General features: G+C 37.6%; 2 protein-coding genes across 6 annotated transcripts in view; one reads left to right on the top strand and one right to left on the bottom strand.

The window, feature by feature from the left end:
* Window positions 1-25,762, bottom strand: part of KLHL3 (kelch like family member 3) — a 278,704-nt gene that overhangs the window by 236,922 nt on the left and 16,020 nt on the right. For all 5 annotated transcript variants that reach the window (XM_019424266.2, XM_019424267.2, XM_019424270.2 and 2 more), the window contains exon 2: window positions 20,300-20,456. The gene's annotated coding sequence lies outside the window, so the exon portion shown is untranslated. The remainder of the gene's footprint in view (window positions 1-20,299; window positions 20,457-25,762) is intronic.
* On the top strand, window positions 16,634-20,687 carry LOC109252115 (palladin-like). The gene is made up of 4 exons (XM_019424281.2): window positions 16,634-16,699; window positions 17,334-17,451; window positions 18,155-18,217; window positions 20,374-20,687. Exons 1-4 carry the CDS (start codon window positions 16,674-16,676, stop codon window positions 20,587-20,589), a joined length of 423 nt encoding a protein of 140 aa, XP_019279826.1. The 5' UTR covers window positions 16,634-16,673; the 3' UTR covers window positions 20,590-20,687.

The raw sequence follows: 25,762 nt of genomic DNA, 5'->3' as shown, positions 1-25,762 counted from the left end.
CTCAGCAAGAATTCTGCTCTATGTCCCACTGATGCCCTGAGCCACAAATGACAAACCAAATACCAGCATTATTGTTGTTTTTCTTGAACAATTCCTTAGCAGCCACAGTGTGGTAGAAACTGCAAGTATCACCAAAAAAAAGAAAAGAAAAAAAAGGCATATACCCTAAACATACAGAATTATACCCATGGGTACAAACTTATTTCCAAGATTATTTCTCACCAAAATGGGTGGAAAGTATGTACTGTTTTGACAGAGTAGGGAGTAAGCGAAGTCAACTATCACAACTCCAACGCTACCATCCTTTTATTCTGGAACTTCCCTCTATAGGAATTTTCCAAACTTGCATGAGGCTCAAATTAGGCTTAAGTCTGGATAAGGTGCAACTGTACATTAAATCAAACAGTAAAGACCAAATGTCATCATCTCAGTGTTAGATATTTACTATGACAATATATTTGATAAAAAAATAATAAGGGAGAATAATCTCAAGATTCTAAAAAATTATCTGTTAAACATTCACGTTGACTGAAATCTAATTGTAAAAGTCTAATTGTAAAAGCAATATAAAAATACATTGCTAATATTCTATGGTCAGATTGGAAGACTGTATTTCTCAACAGGCATTTTACAAGAGGAAAAAGCAAAAGTGATCAAAAAACACACAAAACATGTACCACTTCATTTATGATTAAAGAAATACAAGTCTAGGGACACCTGGGTTGCTCAGTTGGTTAAGCGTCTGACTTGAGCTCAGGTCGTGATCTCATAGCTCATGAGTTCGAGCCCCGCATCAGGCTCTGCACTGACAGTGTAAAGCCTGCTTAGGATTCTTTCTCCCTCTCTCTCTGCCCCTTCCCCGCTCTCTCTCTCTCTCTCTCTCTCAAAATAAATAAACAAAAATAAATAAATACAAGTCTATGAAAAAATGAGATACCACATATGAGGATTATAAGGAAGTTATTCTCAAGTAAATATTAAGGATATACTATTTCACACAGGACAATGAGGCATAACTATTAAAATGTGAAATGTATGTGCTTTACTCCCCCTTGTAACTCCACTACTACAGATATACCTAGAAAAGTATGCAAAGGTGTGTTTATAAAGATGCTCACTTAAGGGGTGCCTGATTGGCTTTTTTGGAAAAGCATGTGACTCCTGATCTCAAGGTCGTGAGTTCAAACCCCACAATGGGTGTGGAGTCTACTTAAAATAAAAATTAAAAAAAAAAAGATGCTCACTTAAATATGGTTTTAACAACTCCAATATTCTTCAACAGTGAATTGATAAATATTATAAATCACATAAAAAATTCTATGTAGGAATTTAAACAATAGATTTTTATGTGCTGCTATCAAATGATAACACAAATATATTAAGTAGAAAAGCAAGGTATAATATATATAGTATGACTGCATTTATGAAATAATAAAATTATACACAAAACTGTATATGTGTATAATTATATACCTGGAAGGATACTAAGAAACTTAGTAATAGAAATTGGAGACTGGAAAGGGTCAACTTCTACTTTTCACTTTATACTTTCTGTATGCTCTAAATTTTTAGAATTTTTGCCTTAAACATCTGCTACTTTTATTTTTAAAAATGTTCTGGCAAAAAAATCCTTTGGCATTCATAGGTCTGTTTCAATTTTCTGGAAAATTCATTTGCATGAAACATCCCAAGTCCTTAAAAATTATTTATGAATCAAAAGAATTAAATTATACTCAGAGTAGTTTGTAGTGTTGCCTATATTTTATTGTATTCTGGTTCTCTGAAAATTCCTGAAATTTGGTAGAATTGGCCAGAATTCCACTCATTTACTATGACAGATAACAAAAAGGATACCATTTTCATACATCACTGTTATTTTTATTTTTTTATTTTTTTATTTATTTTTTTAATGTTTATTTATTTTTGAGACAGAGAGAGACAGAGCATGAACGGGGGAGGGGCAGAGAGAGAGGGAGACACAGAATCCGAAACAGGCTCCAGGCTCTGAGCTGTCAGCACAGAGCCCGACGCGGGGCTTGAACTCACGGACCGCGAGATCGTGACCTGAGCCGAAGTCAGACGCTCAACCAACTGAGTCACCCAGGTGCCCCCATCACTGTTATTTTTAAAAGGGAATTGACCTTCCAGAATATATTTCTTCATATCATGTTGTCATTTCAATGATTTAAAAATATTTAATGTTATATGATCTAATGTCAGGAGAATATTAGGTCTGACAATACTCTAAGAATATTAAATTCCTTCAAGACATTCATAAAAAGGACCTCTGTGGCAACCATCAGTTTGTTCTCTGTATTTATAGGTCTGATTCCACTTTTTATTTATTTATTTATTTATTTTTGATTCATTCATGAGTGGAATCATTTGTCTTTCTCGGCCTGACTTCCTTCATTTAGCATAGTACCCTCTAGGTCCATCCATGTTTTCTCAAATTGCACAATCTCATCCTTTTTTATAGGTGTGGAATATTCATTCCACTGTGTGTGATACATATATACTGCATTTTCCTTACCTATTCATCTACTGATACATACTTAGGTTGCTTCCATGTCTTAGCTATTATAAATAATGCTGTAATAAACATTGGGGTACATATATCTCTTATAGTTAGTGTTTTCACTTTCTCTGGGTAAATATCCAGTAGCAGAATCATTGAATCATATGGTATTTCCATTTTTAATTTTTTGAGGAACCTCCACAATGTTTTCCATAGTGGCTATACTAATTTATATTCCCACCAAGAGTGCACAAGGCTTCCTTTTTCTCCACATCTTTGCCAACATTTGTTGTTTCTTGTCTTTTGGATTTGAGCCATTCTAAGAGGTATGAGGTTATGGTTGCCAAAGGTAAGGGAGGCGAGGGACTCGGCAAAATGGGTGAAGGAAGAAGGGAGATACAGGCCTCGAGTTACGGAATGAGTAAATCACAGGAATAAAAGGCAGAGTAAAAGGAATACAGTCAATGATACTGTTTTTTGTTTGTTTTTGTTTTGAGAGAGAGCAAGAGAGGGGGAGGCACAAAGGAAGTGGGAGAGACAGAATCTTAAGCAGGCTTCACGCCCAGTGTGGAGCACCACACAGGACTCGATCTCAGGACCATGAGATCGTGACCTGAGCCAAAAGTGACAGTTGGATGCTTAACCAACTGAGGCACCAGGCCCCTCTACAGTCAATGATACTGTAAAATGGATATAATGGGACAGATGGTAGCTACACTTGCAGTGAACATAACATAATGTATAAACTTGTCAAATCATTAAGTTGTACACCTGACACTTGTGTAACGTTGTATGTCAACTATACTTAAATAAGTGACCTCTGACCTCAGGTGCAATAATCCAAGGACATAACACTGAGCAAACGGCAAGCAAGTATGTTCTTCTGATGTGGGAAAGTACTCTGTAAATTACTAAGTAGAAGAGAAATTTAGATTAGCAGTATATTAGTGTATTTGTTGGGGCTATTACCTTACCTGATTTTACACATCTCAGGCTGGACATAGGAAAACTATTCAGTTTATCTGCATTTTGACATACTGCACAGAAAAGCCTTCCACAGATGTAGGCTGAGATGGCAACTTTAATTTCCTTCTCTTCCTTTCAGCAGACCCATTAGATATGATAGATTCTCCATGATGTTACTTTGCAGTATCATAAATGTGTGCATGTGGTTTTTTTTAAAGGGACCTAAGGTGCCTAACACATATAATAATTTATATTATAAATTATAGATTAACATGCCTGACCCTTCTTTATTTCCTTATTTATAGGAAATAATAAAATGAATCTTGTGAACCCCTTATTCAACCCAAGAACGGGAACAATACCAATAACCGACATTATCTATGTGCTTCTCCCCTAAAGCTAACCCCCACCCTCCTTCCCTCAAGTGTAACCAACAATCCTTTATTTTGTGTATACTATTTTAACTACCTTATGGCAAAATGTGAGAATTAAACAAGATGAATTCCTACCTTCATCTATGAATATTACAATGATTTTGATGAAGGGCATTAGACCCTTTGGGAAATACACAGATACCTGAGATACCAAAGCAAGCACCATACCTGACACTCAATACATTCTGGTTGAATTGGATCTATCAAAAAAAATTTACCAAGTACATAGTTTATGACTGCATCCTTAAATAAACAAGGGATTGGTGGTGATCTCTCAGAATTTGGGCAGACTAAAGAGATTTATGAACCAAACAACTCCCCAGCACCCCACCCAGGGCCACTCTGTCAAACAGGTAGCTTCCTGGTTGCCAGCCCTCTCCTATCTCTCCTTTCTGCAACTTTTTCTCAACTGGCATTAAGGGCCAGAAGTTGAGTCTCTGATACTTGATAGTTAATATGAAACTTCCATCCGCTCTGTCCTATACATGATGACAAATAAATCTCCCTTAAGTGCAGGCCCTGTCATGTTATTCTATACTAGTACAGAAACCCACAATGATTCCTTAAGAGACCTATCTCCTAAATCCCTACCCTGGTACTCAAAGCCCTTTGAGATCTGATCCTAACCAATCTTTCCAACCTTCTCTATCCTGTTAAACTGACCTACTTGTTATTCCCTATGCATGCCTCCCATTTTAACCAATGTTAAGATTCTGCTCATGCTATTGATCAAAGTGTAGTCTGTAGACCAGCAGCATCAGTTTTATCTGGGAGCTTGTGAGAAATGAAGGATCTCAGGCCCCAACCCAGACCTACTAAATCAGAATCTGCATTTTAATAAGATTCTCAGGTGATGCAAATGCATGTTAAATTTTGAGAACAACTGTAAAACTATCAAATGTTCTTCCATGGTGCTTGAAATTGTTATTATCTCCCTGCAGAACACATGAGCACCTAGAAAGCAAAGCGCTATCCAAATTATGTACCTAAGATATGCTGTTCAGCCCTCAGAAATTAAGGAATGCACTAAGTGAATACTCAACAAAGTTCTACAGATTGACTAATTTGGTTTCAGTAATGCAGCTAAAAAGATAACTAAAATCACCATCCTTCACTCTATGGTCTGACAAATCAGAATAAACACAGACATCATACTCACAATACACACACAGTCTTTTAGGGATAGAATTCTTAACAGGAAATAAAACTGTAAAAGAAAGTGATGCTAAAGCCTGACATAAACATCCAAACTGTTTTTGGGTCAACTAGACAATCACTCTAAGTTCCTTTAAACTAGAACTGAGGACCCACACTTACTTGATGGGCTCTAAGGTCATTTTGGACTCTAATATTTAAGGAGTCTATGATTCTAGGGAACATCACTTCTGCACTGTCCCAGAAGTGACTGGACAAATCAAGGAGAGCCCTGAGATTAAGTCTGAAGCTGCAAAGCCTGACTTCCTCTCTTAGTTCTCTCTAAACCCCAGCTTCTCTGTACCCTCCCTGAAAAGCTCCTGCTCTGCACATGTGTCTGCTATTATGACCCATGCCCCACCCCACCCCCATCTCCTGGCACTTCAAACTTCCCTTTGCCTCCATGAGCTGTCACTGTCACACTTCTCTCCCCTAGTCTGTACTTAGCTTCTCAGTCTTTCACACAGTTCAACACTGCCAAGGTGACAATGAGCTAAATTAATCTGTGCTAAAAGAAGAAAGTTAGGAGAGAAATATGTCCTGCTAACCTGTCCTAATCAGCAAGAGTCTCCTTCCTGTGTGTAAATCTTTAAGAACTTTCTGGAGAAAAGTGAGGTGAGGTATCATTAAATCATACTCTGTAGTGAAGGGACAGGACAAAGGGAGAATCTGCCCTTTGGACCTCTTAAATATTTTTATTCAATGAACATAGTTTCAATTTTATCTCTGCCAAGGGCCTCTGATATGGGTCTTTGGGGCTTTGACCCAAAGCTATTTCACATCTCAAAAATGGAATCATTACAGTTACCACACATCTCTCCCACATTTTGCAAATAGCTTTTTGCACACTGTCCAGTTCAATTTATATCAACACATCATATTTTCTTACACACCTAAGCAGTAAACAGAATACTGTCAGAGTTAAGTTTTTAACCCAGTGTCCTGTGTATGAGATTATTCGTGGACAATTCTGCTCATCCTTATAAGGTCCCTCCTGAACTCAAAGGCTAGTTACAAAGTTGAACTTCGGGCTTTCCCTCAGAACCTAGGTACCCTTTCCTCTGATTTCCCAAGAAATATACAGGTCAGGGAAGTATATTTCTCATGATAGAGGTTAAGAGCTCTCTGAACTAAAGATGGACTATGTGGATTTTATTGCTGGCTTCACCACTCACTAGCTATGTGACTTTGGGCAATCTGTATAACCTGTATAAGCTGATTCTTCCTCACTTATAAAATGAGAATAATAGTAATTGTACATCTTGGGGTTTGTGAAGAATGAATAATGAAAAGTATATAAAGTGGTTAATACAGTGCCTGGGTATTAATCTTATTTTATAATTGTTAAAAATCATAACTCAGAACGGATTGTACATGGTCTTTTTTTTTTTTTTAATTTGCAAAGCCTGCTTAAGGCTACAGATTCCTCTCTCTGGAACTCTTCTAGTTACACATAGCTCTAGCACATGCCGCTGTCCATGTGGTGGGTAACCTGACTCCCATCTAAGGACAGTATGTGGTCTTAGCTGTCCTGTGCACACAGTATTCCTCTTGGCAATAACTCCATGTGTGTGTAGGGCAAACAGAAATGGAAAGGCCTCTTTTAAAAGTCAGGCATGATTTTATAACATAAGAACTTACATACTCAAGGAGTGGCATCGAAAAGGACAAATATCCTCTATGTTAGGTGAAATATAAAAGGAAATAAAAGTTTTAAGGTTAAATATTAGTCTCTTCTGAACTTAGCAGGATGGGAAAGACATTAGGAGGAATCTAATCTCCCCCACCTCCAAGATGACTTCCCAACTGGCTTATCTACTTCAGAGTGCAACCACCAGAGAGGGTAACATTTGGGCTAAAGTAATGGCTCTTACTGTTTTTTTTATTGTTTATTTTATTTTATTTTATTTTAATTATTTTTTTAATATATGAAATTTATTGTCAAATTGGTTTCCATACAACACCCAGTGCTCATCCCAAAAGATGTCCTCTTCAATGCCCATCACCTACCCTCCTCTCCCTCCCACCCCCCATCAACCCGCAGTTTGTTCTCAGCATAAGAGTCTCTTATGCTTTGGCTCTCTCCCACTCTAACTTCTTTTTTAAAAACAAGAGAAAGGCTGGAGAAATTGGTATCTTTGTATGCACCATTCTATCAGAGTATTAATATATATATATAAAACAGGTACGTTTTGATGTGGGCTTGAGGAAATGATAGCTTTGGAGGGCCCAATCTAAAGAAAGAAAACTCTAACTACGGGAAAGGGTTCTGGAGAGTCAGTGATGACAGAGGTGGAGAGAGCTTACAAAATATAAACTTTCATCAATTTGGTAGGTCTGCCAAAAGTTGGATTGAAGGTGGCTGACTGCTTCCAAGACAGTTAACTCTAAGCAAGTCTTCTCCTGACATCCCTCATCAGCACAGTCACTGCCAGTGCTGGAGAATGAGACCATAAGATAATGCAGATTATTCTCCTAGAGTCTAGGCCTCTGCCACCACGGCTCCTTTGCCCCAGGGCTGGTTCAGTTTCAATATTTTATGCTCAAGTAATAAAAAAGAATCTACCAAACCCAACCATGAGCTAAATTCAAAAACTCTAACAATACTAAGTAAAAAGTAGCTTGCCACATAATTCAAACCAAACATCTGTTTGTCTTAGTATTTGAGTCATAAGACCAGAATTTTTTATAACAAGAATTCTATAAATTGAGTTTTTGACAACTAGTTCCCATACTGCCATAACTGAGGGTCCAAGAAATCACAACAAAACAAACTGAGAGAAGTTTCCCTTCAAAAGACAAAGAATAGTGGCATCTGGGTGGCTCAGTTGACTAAGCATCCAACTTCTCATTTTGGCTCAGGTCATGACCTCACAGTCTTGAAATCGAGCTTCGAGTTGGGCTCCTTGCACTGGGCATGGAGCCTGCTTAAGATTCTCTCACTCTTCCTCTGCCCCTCCCCCTGCTCATGCTCATGCATGCTCTCTCTCTGCCACCCTCTCTCTCAAAAAAAAAAAAAAAAAGAGAGCGAGAGAGAGAGAAAGAAAGAAAGAAAGAAAGAAAGAAAGAAAGAAAATAAATAAATTATTGCAACACTTGCTCTTAGAGCCCTATGCCAGGTGAGAAATTCAAGAGAAATTCAACTACCCTGGGGCCACCATCATGTGAAAAATCCAAGCCACAGGAAGAAGCCCTGGAGGAAGAGATTCCATGTGAAGAGAAAAAAAGAAAGACAAACACAAAGACAGACACTAAGCAGCACCAAGGTGCCAGACATGTTAGTAAGGAAAATATCCTGGAAAAATGCATTTTCTAGGCCCAGCTGCCCCAACTGACAACATGTGGATCAGAAATGAACTACTCAGCTAATGCTTCTCCAATTCCTGACCTAAAACAAGTCACAAAAGCAAAGACCATACACCTCAAAAGAGCCCCTTAGTCAGCAAGAGTTTCAAGGTACGTCACAGTTTTTTCCAAGCCCACTCAGATCTCAGCACCAGAGAGAGGAAGTAGTGACATTCCTGCTCATGACCAGGCATCATGTTGGAGAAGCATTCTGAGAAAGGCCATGCACAATGTGGACCCTGATAATAGGAAAACCAGAACAGTAAAGGTTGAGACACATAGACAGCCAAACAGAACTCTGTATGCTACTTAGAATCTAGTAGTTATCTTTTAAAACAGTTTTGTAGAGGGGCACCTGGGTGGCTCAGTCAGTTAAGCCTTCGACTTCGGCTCAGGTCATGATCTCACGGTTCATGAATCGGGGCCCCGTGTCAGGCTCTGTGCTGACAGCTCGGAGCCTGGAGCCTGCTTCAGATTCTGTGTCTCTGTCTCTCTCTGCACTTCCCCCACTTGCACTCTGTCTCTATCTCTCAAAAATAAATAAACAGTAAAAATAATAATGATAAAAATTTTTTAAATAAAATAGCTTTGTAGAAAGACGAATGCATAAAAAAGATGTAGTGTATACACACACACACACACACACACACACACACACACACAGGAATATTGCACAGCCATAAAAAAGGATGAGATCTTGCCATTTGCAACAACATAGATAAACCTAGAGGGTATTTTGCTGAGTGAAATAAGTCAAACTGAGAACAACAAATACCATATTATTTCACTCATGTGTAATCTAAAAAACAAAACAAATGAATACAAACAAACAAAAAGCAGAATCAGACCTAAAAATATAGATAACTGGAAGCTGCCAGAGAGGACGGGGTGGGTGAGGACACGCGCAAAATGGATGCAGGGGAGTAGGAGATATGGGCTTTCAGTAATATATTAAATAAGTCATAGGAATAAAAGGCACATCATAAGAAATAGAGCAATGATATTGTAAAAGCATCATATGGTGACAGACGGCAGCTATACTTGTGAAGAGAATAGTATAACATAAAAAGATGTTAAATAGATGAATCACTATGTTGTACACCTGAAACAACATAACTTGTGTCAACTATACTCAAATAAAAAATTAACAAAAAATAAAAATCAAATTAAAAAGCTGCATTGACTTAGTAGTTTTACATCAAAACACCATTTAGTTACTGCAGAAAACCATAAGAACTCGGACAGTGAATATTTTATACTAACACGGAGAGACATGACTGCTAATCTCCTTAGTATAGATCTATTTGGCACTGTGTAAAACCAAGAATTTTGACAAACTTAAGGGAAGAGCAAAACATTAAGTATGATCAGGTAAAATCTCTAGTTGTCTAGAAAACAACAGCCCATGCTTCACATTAGTTTAAAAATAAAAACAGGTGGGGTGCCTGGGTGGCTCAGTCAGTTAGGCATCCGACTTCGGCTCAGGTTATGATCTCACAGTCCGTGAGTTCAAGCCCCGTGTCAGGCTCTGTGCTGACAGCTCAGAGCCTAGAGCCTGTTTCAGATTCTGTGTCTCCCTCTCTCTCTGACCCTCCCCCGTTCATGCTGTCTCTCCCTGTCTCAAAAACAAATATTAAAAAAAATAAAAAATTTAAAAAAAATAAAAATAAAAACAGGTAATTTCTTTTTTTTTTCTTTCTGAAAAGCAAGACAGAAAGAACAAAAAATGGAGAGACAGAACCAAGCATGAAGGTAGTATGGTAAAGCATAAAGACATCTGGAAAAATAAAAACGCACTATTGCTAGAAAATGGTCTAGATAAACGGGAAGAAATGAGGTCCGTTGGTACAACTCCCTATGTACTACAACTTTCTTAAGAACTTTCCAAAACCATCATCAAAATACTCAGTGTCAAACACCATCTTTTCTTAAAACCTGAGTCTGTTCACAGGCCAAATCTATTCATTTCTGCAGGGCACCCATGGGCCACAGACAGGAGGAACTCTGCCATTGCTCAAAAACTGGTAGAAATCAGTGGCACCTGGGTGGCTCAGTCAGTTAAGCATCCAATTCTTGGTTTTGACTCAGATCATGATTTCACAGGTTTGAGCCCCACATTGGGCTCTGTGCCAACCTCAAGAAGCCTGCTTGGGATTCTCCCTCTCTCTCTGCCCCTCCCCTGCTCTGTCTCTCTCAAATTAAATAAATAAACTTCCTGAAAAAGTGACAGAAATCATCACACATAGACACAACTCACAACTCCTTTTCTAACTGAACTCAGGTACTTCTTTCCTCAACTACTACTTCTTCCTCCTCTTGCTCTGTTAGGTATAATGTGAAAACAAACAGTATCTTCGCGGAATCGGGTGCTTTGTGGACAATGCAAATTAATGAGCTTTCTGTAAATATGCGTTACTTAGTATGGGACTTGTTATCAAGCAAGAGATAAACATTTAAGATAAACACTAAATCATAAAATAGGCAAACAAAAAACATATTGAAACAGCACAATAAACTTCTCCATCAAGTCAAATAAGTAACACTTAAGAAGAATGCACCAACTTTAGCTTACTATGTGAATTTTCACTATGTTTTCTCACTACAACGTGACATTTTAAGACACTGAAATATATGTTGCTAATCTGTCTTATATCACTTCTCTTTCCCCAATTTTTGCCTAATGTAGCTACTATCAGATTCTTCAGTTGTTCACTTTTAAATAGCTCAAATGGTCTATTTTTCAGACCACTGCACCTACATTATATCCATGAAGCTAGTATAACTCTGCAGACATCCTAGCTATTCATGCAATGTTATAAGGGCATCAGCATTGTTCATTTGTATGATCTCTATGTATCTTGTCATCTTTCCAGGGTAAGACTGCCAAGTCTTGGACTCTTCATTTGGTGGAGTCTAATTCTGTTCTCTCTACAAAGAGGTAGGGTTACACTCAGCAAAGGTTACCATTTACGTGAGCCATGAAGCCTGCTAGCATAACTCATCATGAAAGTAAAATCCCTAGTTATTTTTTCTCTCAAGGACATCCCGAGTGCTACCTAAAATCAAGAAGGAACTCTTCAGGACAAGTTGTGTGTAGGGCCCACACATATTTAGAATCCACATTTTCACTTTGATACTCTGGAGTGTGGCATTATTTCATAGCAGTCAAGCAAAGGGTTGCTTTTTTTCCCTTTGAAAACCTCCTTTTCTAATCCCTAGAGGAAAATACATGAGAATTGAATTCAAAGACTACAGTAGCTTTAGCAACAGAACTCAATATTTTAAAATGAGCTTTCATTTAAAAATTCTTCCTTTTCTAGAAATAGAGGAGAGGTAGTGTTCTCACATTCAGTTTTGTTTCATCACTTAACCAAATGAGTTCTGAAAGGTTTGCTTTCATAAATAAGTAACACTTTTAACCATTTAAGTAATTTCTAAAACTCAGCTCATCTTTCAGACCTCTGGGTTCTGGAGTAGCCTAAGTGCCACCACTTCTGCTTTTAGGTCCAGTGTGCATCTTTCTTTCTTTTATCCTCTGATAGAATTTCATCTGCTCAGGTAATTACAGAAATCAGACATTTTAAAGCATAATCAGGCCCTGAGAATTTAAAAATACTTAAAAAGAGCTAAGAGACCTAGAAGAAATTTCAGGGACCATCTCACTTCTCACTTCTCATTAGATATGAGAAAACTGAGACCCCAAAGGGTCTTGCCCAAGGTCATATAACTAATTGACTGATCTAGAATCAAAATCTAGATCTTCTCAATCCTGAATTAGCACTCTCTCTCCCAAATTACCTGGTCTCTCTATATTTTCATCCTTTTCGATACGATCTTCAGACACAGATTGTTTAATTCATGCTAACCCAAAGTAAGATGCAGGGTACTTCTTGGTTCCATTAGTTATCACCATCTCCTTTCATTGGCTGGAAGATCAGAGACAGGAGAGAAAGTCCTGCCAGGCCTCCTCACTCCATGGATTAAGTGACAGCATGGGCTGTCTGGTGCCTTGCCCAGGAAGTCTGATTGTTCCTGCTTAGAACAGGAAGTATCTGGAATGTTAGGAGGCACAGTATCACCTTCCCTTTATAAGGACTGGATTTTCTATTTTTTGTTCTCATTTGCCTAGGGACATCAGACAATTTCAAGCTGGGCAAAAACCTAAATCTCATCCACCACCAAGACTATTCTGTTGATGTTTTCTAGCTTCTCCTATGAGACATGCCAAGGGGCTTAGAGGAAACTCTAGCCTCTTGAACCAACTGACCTTATATTTATTTATAAGGCATGTTTCTTCCAAGAAGTTCCAAAAGTTTCATACACACTCTCTCACTTGATCCTTCCCTTCCCATGAGGGGAAGCATTTCATTTTTATCTTCCTGCCACAGCCACAGTGTCCCTGATGTATACACAATTTCTCTCCAGGATCTAACACTCAAAGGTTAGAGTCTCTAGAAGCCACACATTCTCAGCTGAAGTATCAGCCAACTGCACTATTCTAGGCACTCGGGTGCCTAGTGTTCACCAGAGTGAACAGCTCCATGCAAAGTAAAAAGGCTGTTTCATTACCCACTGAATTCAGAACCATAAATACAATGGATCCTGATAAAAGAAAAACAATCACTACAGTCTCAACTACTGAGAGGAATATCCACAGTTTTACATTTATCTGGTAATACAGAATCTATTTGCTAGGGGTGTATATGGATTGCACTAGAAGACAGGAGATTTGTATTCTAATCCTGACTCCTGTACCAACAAACTGCATGACCTTGAGCAAATAATGTAACCTCTCTGGCCCTTAATTTTATTTTTTGAAGATGATAGGCAAGATTTCCCATGTCTTTCTTGATCTTCAATGACTGGTGATGGGTTAACTCCACCTAGGATGGCTGGTATGGTATGAAGATTTACTGCCAACATCAGAAGAGAAGGAATCTACTTCAGTCGTTCTTATTTGTAGGATGGGGTTGAAGGCAAAAGCGCAAAACACTACACACCTTCTAAGATTATTAATAGCATCTCCCTATGCATTAATCTATGAAATCAATCAGTGCCACACCTACTCTCTGTTCAACACTGGGATAGATACTTTGAGGATGGGAGACATTTGAAAAGATCTTTAATGTTAAGGAGCTTCCAAATGAAAGTACCCAATAGTAAATAACTCAAAACAAAAGTGTATGAAAGAGGTTTTTAAGTTCACAAGAGAAGGAAATCAAAGAGAGCTAAATTAGAAACCCCTGAGGAAAGGTGGAACTTTACCTGTATCTATGCATAACAACCACTATCACAACAATAATGGCAGCTAACATTTATTGAGTGCTTGATATGTGGTACATGTATGCATTAAGTACTTCTGTGGGCTATCTCATTTAATCCTCAAAACAACCCCAGAAATAAATGCTATTTTTGTGCCTATTTTACAGAATGGGAAACATGAGGCTTAGAGAGAAGCCTAATATACTTGATAAATAGTAAATCCAGGCAATGTGATCCCATAGTGTTCCTCACCATTGAATGGCTATGGAATGCTTTCTCCACAAGTGACATAAAGAGATAAGCACAGTATCTGGCAGCTTAATGTTCCCTGTATTATTTGTTTTCTTTTTCTACCCACCCCCCACAAGTATTTACCCCACCACTACACATTCCCATCCCAACTCACATACCTACACACTTCATATTTTCCAATTTTCACATCCTTCTAAGTTCTGTTGAAGGTCGACTCTGAGAATGAAGTTTTCTCACAACAGTCAAGCTTGGTCATAGTACATATTTCTAACAGCCTACTGGATGACTGGTTCTGTGCTATTCTGCGAGGTCACTGGCAGTATTTAATGTCTATGACATTAACACTTTTGATGTCTTACAGCACTGTTAAGGTAGTTTCTATATTATTATTATACATCTTCTGCATTGTTAAGGTAGTTTCTATATCATTATTATACATCTTCTGCATGACTGATCTTTTCATACAGTTTCATTGTGACAGCTAACTCTAAATTCCTTTGTGTTGTTCCTGGGGTCTTAGCATAGAAGACATCAGAAAGTATTCAAAAGTTCAAAAGCTGAGGTGTTTCAAGTGGCTCCGCCCCAGACTGCACAGAATTCTCAACACAGCCAAAGGGCAAGCAGGCCCAAGCCTGGGCATTCTGGCAAGTCACCCACCAGAATGACAGAAGGCCAGTCAACAAACACAACTCTGGCATGACTAACAGGAAGGGGGTCGGGAGTCTCAGTTCCCTTTCTTCAGTGTTCAATGTTACTAAAGAAAATAAAGACTCAGCACAATGTGGTTCCCAGTCAAAAAAACAAAAAGCTGACGTGTTTGTGAAGTTTTCATTCATTAGAAAAATGATCCAAGTCAAATAAATACAGGCAACACTTCGAGGTTTAAATCTACCCTGTTTAGAGAGTCTTCAGGTACAGACTCTGTGACCAATTTTGGACATAAAGGTAATCTACACGTTTGCAATTCCTTTAGCACATGTACTCTCACAGAACTGAACCTATCTTCTTCTGAACTACTAAATTATAATTCTACCTGTTCAAAATAAAAAAAAAAAAACTGGGGCACCTGGGTGGCTCAGTCGGTTAAGCATCTGACTCTTGATTTTGGCTCAGGTCATGAATTCACAGTTAGTGAGTTCAAGCCCTGCATCAGGCTCTGCGTTGACAGGGCTGATCCTGCTTGGGATTCTCTCTCCCCTCCCTACCCGCCACTCTCCAACCCCACCCCCCACTCTGCCCCTCCTGTGCTCTCTTTCAGAAATAAATAAACATTTAAAAAATAAAAGAAAAAACCAACAATCCTAAAAAAAAAAAAGACAACTCCAGTTCAAAGATTTTTTTTAATCTTTTACTTTATAAAATAATGTAAGTCAGTCACTTAACTAACTGAGTCACCTAGGCGCCCCTAGTAAATATTTTACATCACCAAAATTTTAGTTATAAAACTTCAAGATGATAAGGGAATTTTTAAAGACTGAAAAAGCCACTAAGAATTATGAGATTATGTATTAAGGTTAAAAGGAGATTAATCTTATTCTAATGGATGGCATCAAACACTATATGTAGAAGATTTTTTTTTAAGTGGGAACTAATTTTTTTTTTCATTAAAGTTCTATAGTATACGGGTGCCTGGGAGGCTCAGTCAGTTAAGTGTCCAACTTCAGCTCAGGTCATAATCTCACAGCTCGTGAGTTTGAGCCCTGAGTCAGGCTCTGTGCTGACAGCTCAGAGCCTACAGCCTGCTTCAGATTCTGTCTCCCTCTCTCTCTGCCCCTCCCCTGCTCACACTCTGTCTCTAAATAAACATTAAAAATTTTTTTAAAAAAGCACTGAAGTATAAAGTGACCTTAGAGCCTGGGTTTTCTGGAATAGTTACAATTTCAAATATTCTACTTCCATAAGCGAATGGCTTTCTGAAAATCGTATTATTTTGTTATTCAGGCTAGTCTGTATATCTCTTCCATCTCTTCTATCTGAAAATAAAATAAAAGTTCTTTGTGGGATCATGTGATCTACATGTTGGTTTGGATAAATAAATCATCATAGACATAGCAGGGGAAAAAATATCAGGTTACAAATTTAAGAGATCCTGACTCTAATGTCTATTGAATTACTGCCTATGAAATGACCACTAGACTTTCAAATAGCTAACACAGAGGAAATATAATCAATACTAAGAGTTGCAGTACCTGTGAGGAAAACCAAAATACTAGCGCAGAAGCCTGATTGTTCTTAATACTAAGAACCGAGATATATTTCTCTATTAAGTACTTACTCATAGAGATAATATGAACATTGACAACATCCTTCAACACAGCAATGTGCTTCAATGGATTTCTTATTATAATAAATATGCTGAAGACTTTTGACCAAAACACAAATTCACAGACACCAACATCTGCCCTCTGAAATGTTGTTTTTGGGAAGTGACTCAGTACCTTTTCTGGATGCCAACTGCTATAGCTCTGTAAAGGTAAATGTCTGGATTTTTTAAACTGAAAATATTAAAGTAGTTCCATCCTTAGTCAAGAATTCAGATGTTCTGGATTGACCTACTGCCTGTAACTAATTTGCTGGTTCTGGCGTGAATACAATATAGTTGAATTAAATTTTATTAAATTCCAGTGAGATCCAGACAGAATTTCTTTTTTCTCTTTCTTACAAGGGAAGAGCAAAGAAAACGTTTCTCTCTGTGATTGTGCATGGAATATGCTACAGAAATGTCAGAGTAAGTAAAGAATGTGAATGTGCATTTGTTGCAATAAGAATATAAAGGAAATTCTACTTTAAAAAAATACACCAGGGTCACCTGGGTGGCTCAGTTGGTTAAGCATCTGACTTCACGTCAGGTCATGAGCTCCCAGTTCATGGGTTTGAGCCCTGAAGCAGACTTTGTGCTGACAGCCCAGAGCCTGGAGCCTGTTTCAGATTCTGTGTCTCCCTCTCTCTCTCTCTGTCACTCCCCCACTTAAGCTTTGTCTCTCTCTCTCTCTATCAAAAATAAATAAACCATTTTTTAAAAATTTTAAAAATAAATGAACACACCAAAAAAACTCCTAAACTTTCCTAAACTTTAATGTGATTATTTGCTTTATAAATTATATCTTCCACATAATTTAAGTGTTCAGTAACAGCTCACTGATTATCAGACTAAGACAAAGGAAATTTAAAGCAGAACTATTAAGAGCCATAATCTACTAATTGATCAAAAAGAAAAAAGCTAAAATTATAATGCAAATCAAAAACAAAAGGATTATAAGTGAAAATGTGATACATTCAAATGAATACAGTGAAGCATTTCTATCAAAGCTGCCTCTAATATTTCTTTCACTGGACTGTGTTTGGTTTTGTTTCTACAACAGGATAAAGAAGAAAACCACTAGAGTTTCTTTGACCATCAGTTCCCTGGTTAATGAAACCTCCAACATCAGATCAAGTTATTCTACCTTAGTTCAACCACTGTATATTGACCCCCAAAGGGTATGTTCAGTTTTAAAAGCCTTCTGAGGGGTCCCAGTAATGGAGACACAGGCCCAGAGAAAAAGGAATTAATGCAACTTTCTTAAAAAGTATACATGAGGGGAACCTTCAGCTGCATGACCTCAAAAAAGAACAAGAAAGAAATCCACAGGTCTCAGAAATAACTCCATGGTAGTTCTGTGGGTCAGCCATTTGTTTATGTGCCAGATCATAAGAGACAGTTGGTTTCTAGGAGCTCAGTCCCATAAAAGAGTATTCCAACTATCCATGGAATGAATTCCCTTTTAATTAAAAGAAGAGGGGAGGGGGGCAGGGAGATGCTTTTACAAAGGCCTAAAAAAGAAGACAAGAGCAACTGTATAGAGGAGGAAAAAAAAGCTAGTCAGTAAAACTTACAAGTTATTTATGCCTTTTATATACAGTCTCTACATAATTGCCAAAACTCATTTCCCAAATGTAATTGCCTAGTGTTACATTTCACCATCTCAGCTGATGGAAAGCTGCAGGAAAGGGAAAAAAAGGTAGCACAGGAACAGATATCCCAAATAACATTTAAATTAGAAGCTTTATCCTTTTCAAAGAGGAAATCTGGGGTGTGGTGGTAGCAGCTAAAATTGATTCAGTCAGTCCATGGCCACCATGTACCTAGGTTTCAGGACCTTGACAGTATGGATGATAGTGTCTCTTCTATTTCTTAAACCAGATGCTGAGTCCCTGCAGCAACCTGTCCAGATCCACCTGTGTTGTAGCCCCTGTGTTCACCAAGGTAACCTATCCATACTGCATTAAGATTTTATAGATAAATTGTAGATGTTATCAAAGCGGTAAGAAGAAGGAAAAGGGAAAACTAAGAAGAACCTCAGAAATAATTGTTTTATGATGCTAAAAGTGAGTACCAGAAGGGGAGAAATTACTGTTCAATGTCACAGGGCATTACTCAGGGATAAACTCAGGGTTTATCCTATACTCTTTAGACTTTTGGTCTAGGTCAATCTCCAGCTCTGGAGGGCAATTCTTGGATTCCACTCTCCAAGTAGACTATTCTCTACCTGACCTCATGGTTTATCCGATTCTCTGAACCAGCAATAAGATGCCATTTTGAAGAAGTCAATAAGCAAAGTAATGTCTATTTCCTGCTTGGCAAACAGTGAGAGATCAGGATTAAGAAGGCTCTTGTAACATCTATGGAAAAAGCAGGATTCAATCAACGAGGCCAACCCAAAGTAAGGTTGAAACCTCTGGGCTCACTGTGCCCCAGTTTCCAAAACTGACAGAAATGGAACCACTGCTTCTTGCTGGCTGAAACGAGAAGCAGGGCAGACTTAACATGTACCAAATACAGGAAGGTAGCCATAGGAAACATTGTCATTAAGAATAAGGAGCGGGATGCCTGGGTGACTCAGGGAGTTAAATATCTGACTCTTAATTTCAGCTCAGGTCATGATCTCACAATCATGAGATGGACAAGGTGGAGACTGGGATCTCTATCCCCCTCTCTCTCTGCCCCTCCCTTGCTCATAGGCATTTGTGTGCTCTCTGTCTCTGTCTCTCTCTCTTTCTCTCAAAATAAATAAATAAATTTTTTTAAAAAAAGAAGAAGAAGGAGCATTACTCTAGATTCTGGAGTAATCTTGCTGCTTGCTCGCAGCAGAGGCTGTCCACAATATGTGTTTATTATTTCTACAAGTTTCCTACTACATTCCTTCCCTGTGATAATGCAGCCCTGGTCATCAGGCCTCAAGGGCTGTGCTCGTGGTCAGTGTGTCTCACCTGATAGGACTTCAGATACTCCCTCTCTGGAGTTATAATCTGAAATGTAATTCTAGATTCTAGAGGGATTCTGGAGCTGAAAACAGGAGAGGAAGGGAATCGGGATTTAAGGTGGATATTTACACAAATGCCACCCATTCATGTATGCACTGTGAGATCAAACCACCTATTTTTATATACTTTTTATATAACAGTATAACTCTTCACTCTTTAAAGAAGGTTTTCAGATTATTTACCTTAAATGAGCCTCAAAACCTCAACCAAGGCTGAGCATTTTGCTAGCCTTATTTCACAGATAAAGAAGCTAAATTCCACAGAGATTAAGAGTTTCCAACTTCTGGGGCTCCTGGGTGGCTCAGTCATTTTAAGCGTCTAACCTAGGCTCAAGTCATGATCTCACAGTTCATGGGTTCAATCCCGACGTTGGGTTCTGTCCTGAGAGCTCAGAGCCTGAAGCCTGCTTTGGATTCTGTGTCTCCCTCTCTCTCTGCCCCTCCCCCACCCAGTCTCTGTTTTTCTCTCTTTCTCTAAAAATAAACAAACATTTAAAAAAATTTTTGTTTTAAATAGCTCCCAAGTTTTTCAAGGGTACCTGGCTGGCTCTGTCAGAGCACGCAACTCTTGGTCTCGCAGTTATTAATTTGAACCCCATGTTGAGTAAAGAGATTACTTAAAAATAAAATCTTAAAAAAAAAAGTTTCCAAGTTCCTACGATCAGCATCAACCACCTAGTGGAAGAGTTGAGATTTTGGTCCAAGTCCTCTAACTCATGATTCAGAATCCTTAACAAATTACAAATACTGCCCACGCTACGCGACCGGTAATAAAGATTAAATCTATGACTATATATGAACTCAACAAAATAATACAACAAAGGTAAGAGTTTCCAACTAATTGGTTCCCTATTTTGAAAAATAGATCTTGGGGAAGTGAAAAACAACTTTCTCTATGATATTAAGGTAAAAATAACTCCTATGTGACTGTCAAGCACACTATAAAGCACAAAGCATCCCAGCAACTCCTTGTTTTGCTTAAAGGACAGTCAGATGTCAATAACTATGACAAAAAGCATACTTACCACAGTAGGCATCCTAAATCATTGCATATGGTGAAAGAGTTTCTTCCATTCTGTGAATTCTGTTTCTTCTTCAGCATCTTCAAGACATCTCTACAACCAGTGGTCAGTCTGTCACATTTGAATGCCACGTCCAGGCAATAACCACAGTTCAAATTCACTGGCACAGAGAGAAAAAGGAGATAGCAGACTCTGAGGACTTCCAGATTCTGAGGAGAAGTATTGTCACAAGCTTTTTGATTTGCTTTTTATTTCAATTAACCTTGAAATCTAATTCATGTTGTAAAGTTTAATAGCTGATGTGTTACAGGCTCAGAAATTTCTATTGTTAAACAATTATTATTTCAAATCCAAGTGATTCTTCAACAAAACAACCAAAAAAGAAAAGATAGCAGGGTTTTTTGTTGTTTGTTTGTTTTATGTGTGTGTGTGACACAATAGTTTTAATGGCTGTGAAAAGATTGGTTTATTTTCATAAATTAACTATTAGTTCTTGACAAATAGCAAAAAAATGTGAGAATAAACATATTTTTTAAGAGTAAAACAAATTAATAATGATGCATAGCTTCCTCAGCATGTTTTTTTTAAGTTTCTTACCAAATAATTAATTTAGGGAAGAGTAACAAGTATGATGATCTATCTCATGCTAAATACTGAGTTTATACTTTATAAGCAATCTTTCATTTAATCCTCACATCAAGATTTTGAAGGATGCATTACCTACATTTTATAAGAAAAGTGAAATTCAGAAACACTAAATGAGCCTCAAAACCTCAACCAAGGCTGAGCATTTTGCTAGCTTTGCCCAAGGTTACAAAGCTAATCAATGCTGCAAGCCAGGGTTCAAGCCCAAAACAGTTCTTGCACCAAGTGAAGAAAATATATTCATTTAAATATTAATTCAGAACTGAACATTTGTACATCACATTCAGGAAAGAAAATCTCAAATTATACAATCTCAAATTATACAATTTGATACTAGCATAAAGAAAAAATTTTTAATTACCCATATTCTCATCACCCAGAGAAAACTATTAATCTTTGTTATTTTTCTACAATACTACTACAGTATGTTTATAATGGAATATGCATTTTAATTAACGAGATTAAAAGAAAGAAGTTTTCTTGAGAAAAAGAGACTACCAGAGGATTAATGGTTCAGTAATGGTTCCCAATCAGAGAATGGGATAGAAACGAAGAATTAAGGCCCAGAGAAGTAATTTTCACCTAATCACAAAGCAATTCAATGGTAGAACAGGACAAAAACACAGTTCTTCTACTACCCTGCCAAGTATTCATTCCAATATGTACCTTTTCTGGGTTTCTACAGAATTTATAGTCTGTGACTCCAGATTACAGTCAACCTTCCATTTGCTTTATTCAAGTTATTTCTCATATAACATGGCCCCTTCTCCCAACTAAATTAACCATCATGTAAATTCTCTTTACTCTCGTGTTTTATCTTTCAGAAGCTTGTTTATCGTCTATTCCTGGTAAGCACAATTTTTCAACATCTTGATAATGAATGATTAAATCAAAATTTCCATCAGAAGACTTTGCCTCCTAGATCAATTTTGCCTACATGAGCAGTTTTGAGGCTAGCCTATACCACCTTTTGAGTTGACACAACAAAAACAGCAAGATAACTGAGATTTATCAGTGTATTTATTCATCTATTCATTCACTTAATATAGTGCAGATGATGGCCAGGTTCCATTCTGGGCACTGAGGAGGTGTCCTGCCATCAAACACCCAAGCTGTTGACTGTCCAAGAAGTAGGGTAGTGCCCATCACACAGTGGTCTTCACTGTACTAACAGTAGGCTGAACAATTCTGGCAATAATTTTTAGGTCAGTTCAGAAAATCTTTCTACAGGACCTTCATGCTAAACACTAAAGCTACAGAAATCTATAAGTCAGGGAATAAAGTGTGATGCTTGCTTTCAAGGAACTCACAGTATAGTAAAAAGATGTGTCAGAAAGACACGACAGGTGATGGAGACGGTGCTGGGATTATTCTAGGTTGTGTTTTTAAGATTTATCATCAGGAGCCCAGTCAAAGACAAAAAGTCTAATCAGATGGATTTTTTTAAAAACCCAGGAATACTCTATTTATTCCTAATACCTACTCTCCCTGACATCCTCCCTATTTGTTTATTAATTTGGGGTCTCCAAAAACTCTGGTCAAATTGAATCTCTTGCCTTTCCAGAGGAAGTCTGCACCTTGATTATCACAGAAGCATTTCCTGAAGACTCTGGAGAATTCAAGTGCATTGCACAAAATGAGGCTGGGACTGCAGTCTCTAAAGCAAGACTCTTTGTTTCTCCAGGTAATTGTTCTTTAGGATCGCCCTGCTCCAATTCAGCCATGAGCCAGGACAAAGTTTCTGTTTCTATCTGAGTTGGTGAATAATTATATTTTTCAGAAAGAAAAGTGGAGAAACCAGAGAGTTCTCCAAAGTTACTCATGAGGAAACTTTCTTCAGAACTAGCCTCCTTTCCTTGGAACAGTGATAGCTACACAAAGGACAAAAATGTAGATGATACCCCAATGAACACTATTTCAACTATTCCTCAACCAGCCAGTCACAATGAACAGGAGATCCAGGTTCCAAAGGAGGATTTCTGCAATGAAAATTCTACTGAGCTACAACCACAATGGTAAGGGCAGACAGACCTAACACTCACTCACTCAACAAATGTTCTTGGTCTTACAGTATAACATTGAACATGGCAAAGTTCCTGCCCTGAGGGAGCGTGCATTTGCAGTGAATCATGTAACTGTCATTTCCTTGCCCTTCATCGTATACTTCACAAGGGCTGAAACAGCAAATCATGTGCTTAGATCTACATTTAAGGTTTTATTACAGAGACTTCTTTAAAAAAAAAATTAATGTTGAAATGCCACAAGAATTTGAAAAAGTACAATCTTTTCTCCAAAAGAATTCGGGGTCCTATCTAAATATAAATACATAAAACACTTTGTGATATAAGTTTCTTCCTGTTGTCTTAGAATACAGACAAAATTGTCCCCGCATTTAAAAGGCAACTGTAAAACCCATGGGGGAGGGGAAGGAAAAAAAAAAAAAAAAAGAGGTTAGAGTGGGAGAGAGCCAAAGCATAAGAGACTCAAAAACTAAGAACAAACTGAGGGTTGATGGGGGGTGGAAGGGAGGGGAGGGTAGGTGATGGGCATTGAAGAGGACATCTTTTGGAATGAGCACTGGGTGTTGTATGGAAACCAATTTGACAATAAATTTCATATACTAAAAAAAATAATAATAAAAAAACTTAGGACACAATTTCAAAAAATAAATAAATAAATAATAAAAAAATAATAAAAGGCAACTGTATAAATGGGAAGCTAACTCAGTAGGTGAATTTGCCAACCAGGCTATGTTTAAAACACAATCCACTACCATCTCCAATACCCAAACACAAACCTCAAACCAAAACAGTGACCAAAAACAAAAAACAAAAAAAAAAAAACACCCTAAAAATTGATACTTAAAAGTCATTTAAAATTTTCTGTTTTACCAATATCTAACACAGTCCACTAAATATTTTACCAACCTAAAGTTACATTTAGATTAAATTTAGGCTAAACACCTTAAATAAAACTTAAAAAATGAACACTCTTGACTATTTTCCAGTATAACTAAACATAGCATCTATTAATTACAAGATAAAAGATACTGGAATATCTTTTAAGATATTCTTGAGTATTTAAGATATTTCTTGAGTAGTATTTGGGTTTTTAGGTGGAAAAATTTATCATGTCAGAGATGAAAGGAATCAGAGGTCAAATACATGAAGTACCCCATTCTACAAAGGACTACAATTGTAGATGACTGGCTGATTTTGCTGAGGGCTGCTTCCTCATGCTTTTATGACCCTGGAATAGGTACTCCCCAAGTAGTTCTTAAAATGAAGCCAGGGAAGGAAAGAATCTGAACTTGGAGATTAACAGACCTGCAACAATGTACGTGAGGCACATAGTAGAATTCATTAAATAGTAGCTATTACTTCACTGCATAGTTTTTTCTTAGGATCAATGTAACTGCAATAATTGCCTATCACTGTGATTTTTCAGTTGGTCTCCTGGAACCCCTTTAGCTTCTGGGGTTTCTAGTTGCCTGGAGAGTAGCTACCCTTACAAATAAAGATTTCTCATGAGGTCAAAGAAGAATGGGTGTGTGGGACTAAACACTGCAATTTATTCAACAAACATTTATTAAGCACATCTTATGTGTTTGTCAGTTTCTATGTGAGACTTCCCTCAGAAGACAGCCAATACAGATATCTAAAACTTTTCTCCAGGAGTTCATGTGTTTAGCAGTGAACCTTTACGACTTAAAAAGACATTGAGCTTATAACAAAGTACTTTTCTATTTCTACCTTTTTCATTAATAAAACCATCTGTGGGAAAAATTATTCAACAAAAGTTCCATAAAAGTTAAGTTTTTACTAAAAGTCAACTATGAGCTACATTGTCCCAAGCAAGATAAAAATGTTATCAACAGTCCCTCCCTCAGTAAACATTTAACTTGGTTGAGGAGATCTATTATACCATGTAATAGTCCATTATGATTTCCTGTTTCATCTGAGTCTCTCAGCAACCCTCTGATTAGGTTAGTAAAACAGATACTATCTTGCTTTTCAGTTAATTATTAAAGCTCAGAGAGTTTAAGCCACTTGTCTAAGGTTACACAGCCAGTATTTGGTAGAGTGGGCCCTCACACTCAGGTCTTCAAAATAGATAATAAGAAGGTTAATGTGTCTACAAAGTTGTAGAACATTAACCAAATAAATGTCATAATTTTTACTGCTTGACACCAAACCTAGTGGAATGTCTATTATTATTTCTCACTTGAAAAGAATACAAGACAGAATCAAGTACTCAAAAGGAGAGATTTCAAATTTTAAGTGCTACAGTGGGATGGAGCTTCAGTAATCATAGTGAACTACACATAACCTGAAAATAAAGGAAGCGTTCTTCACTCTTCAGTCCTCTCATACTCAATGTGGTATTTGCCTTCTTAGTTGATATAGCATAAATTAGCTTCATCACATACATCTGACCTCTGACTTTAGACAAAGCTCACAGCACCATTGTACAATAGTATATTTTACATTAAAAAAAAAAAAAACAACAAGGGCTGTACACGAAGAAGGGATGAATGAGTGACAGCTAAACAGCCAAGCCACCCTTCCACTGATGATGGGAAATAAAGAATTCCCTTAATGGTTCGGTGAGACAGTGGAAAGTTGCCTACATATTGTGAGGCACTGGAATGATCCACCAAAGTCGTTGCTGATAAATTAGAGAAAGAAATGGAAAAAGTTGTCTTTGGGGACTGGTTGGAATATAGTTCACTCACCTGACATCTTACTGATTCTTCCGGTTTTAGGACAATTTTTCTCAAATAAGCAACTAAACCATTCAAATAACCTTATTTGTGAGGAA

Source organism: Panthera pardus, unplaced genomic scaffold, assembly GCF_024362965.1.
Source record: "Panthera pardus isolate Hobbes unplaced genomic scaffold, ASM2436296v1 HiC_scaffold_2, whole genome shotgun sequence".
Classification (NCBI taxonomy): Eukaryota; Metazoa; Chordata; class Mammalia; order Carnivora; family Felidae; genus Panthera; species Panthera pardus.
Note: the sequence above shows the minus strand (reverse complement) of the source record. Positions and strands in the feature narration are given on the sequence as shown.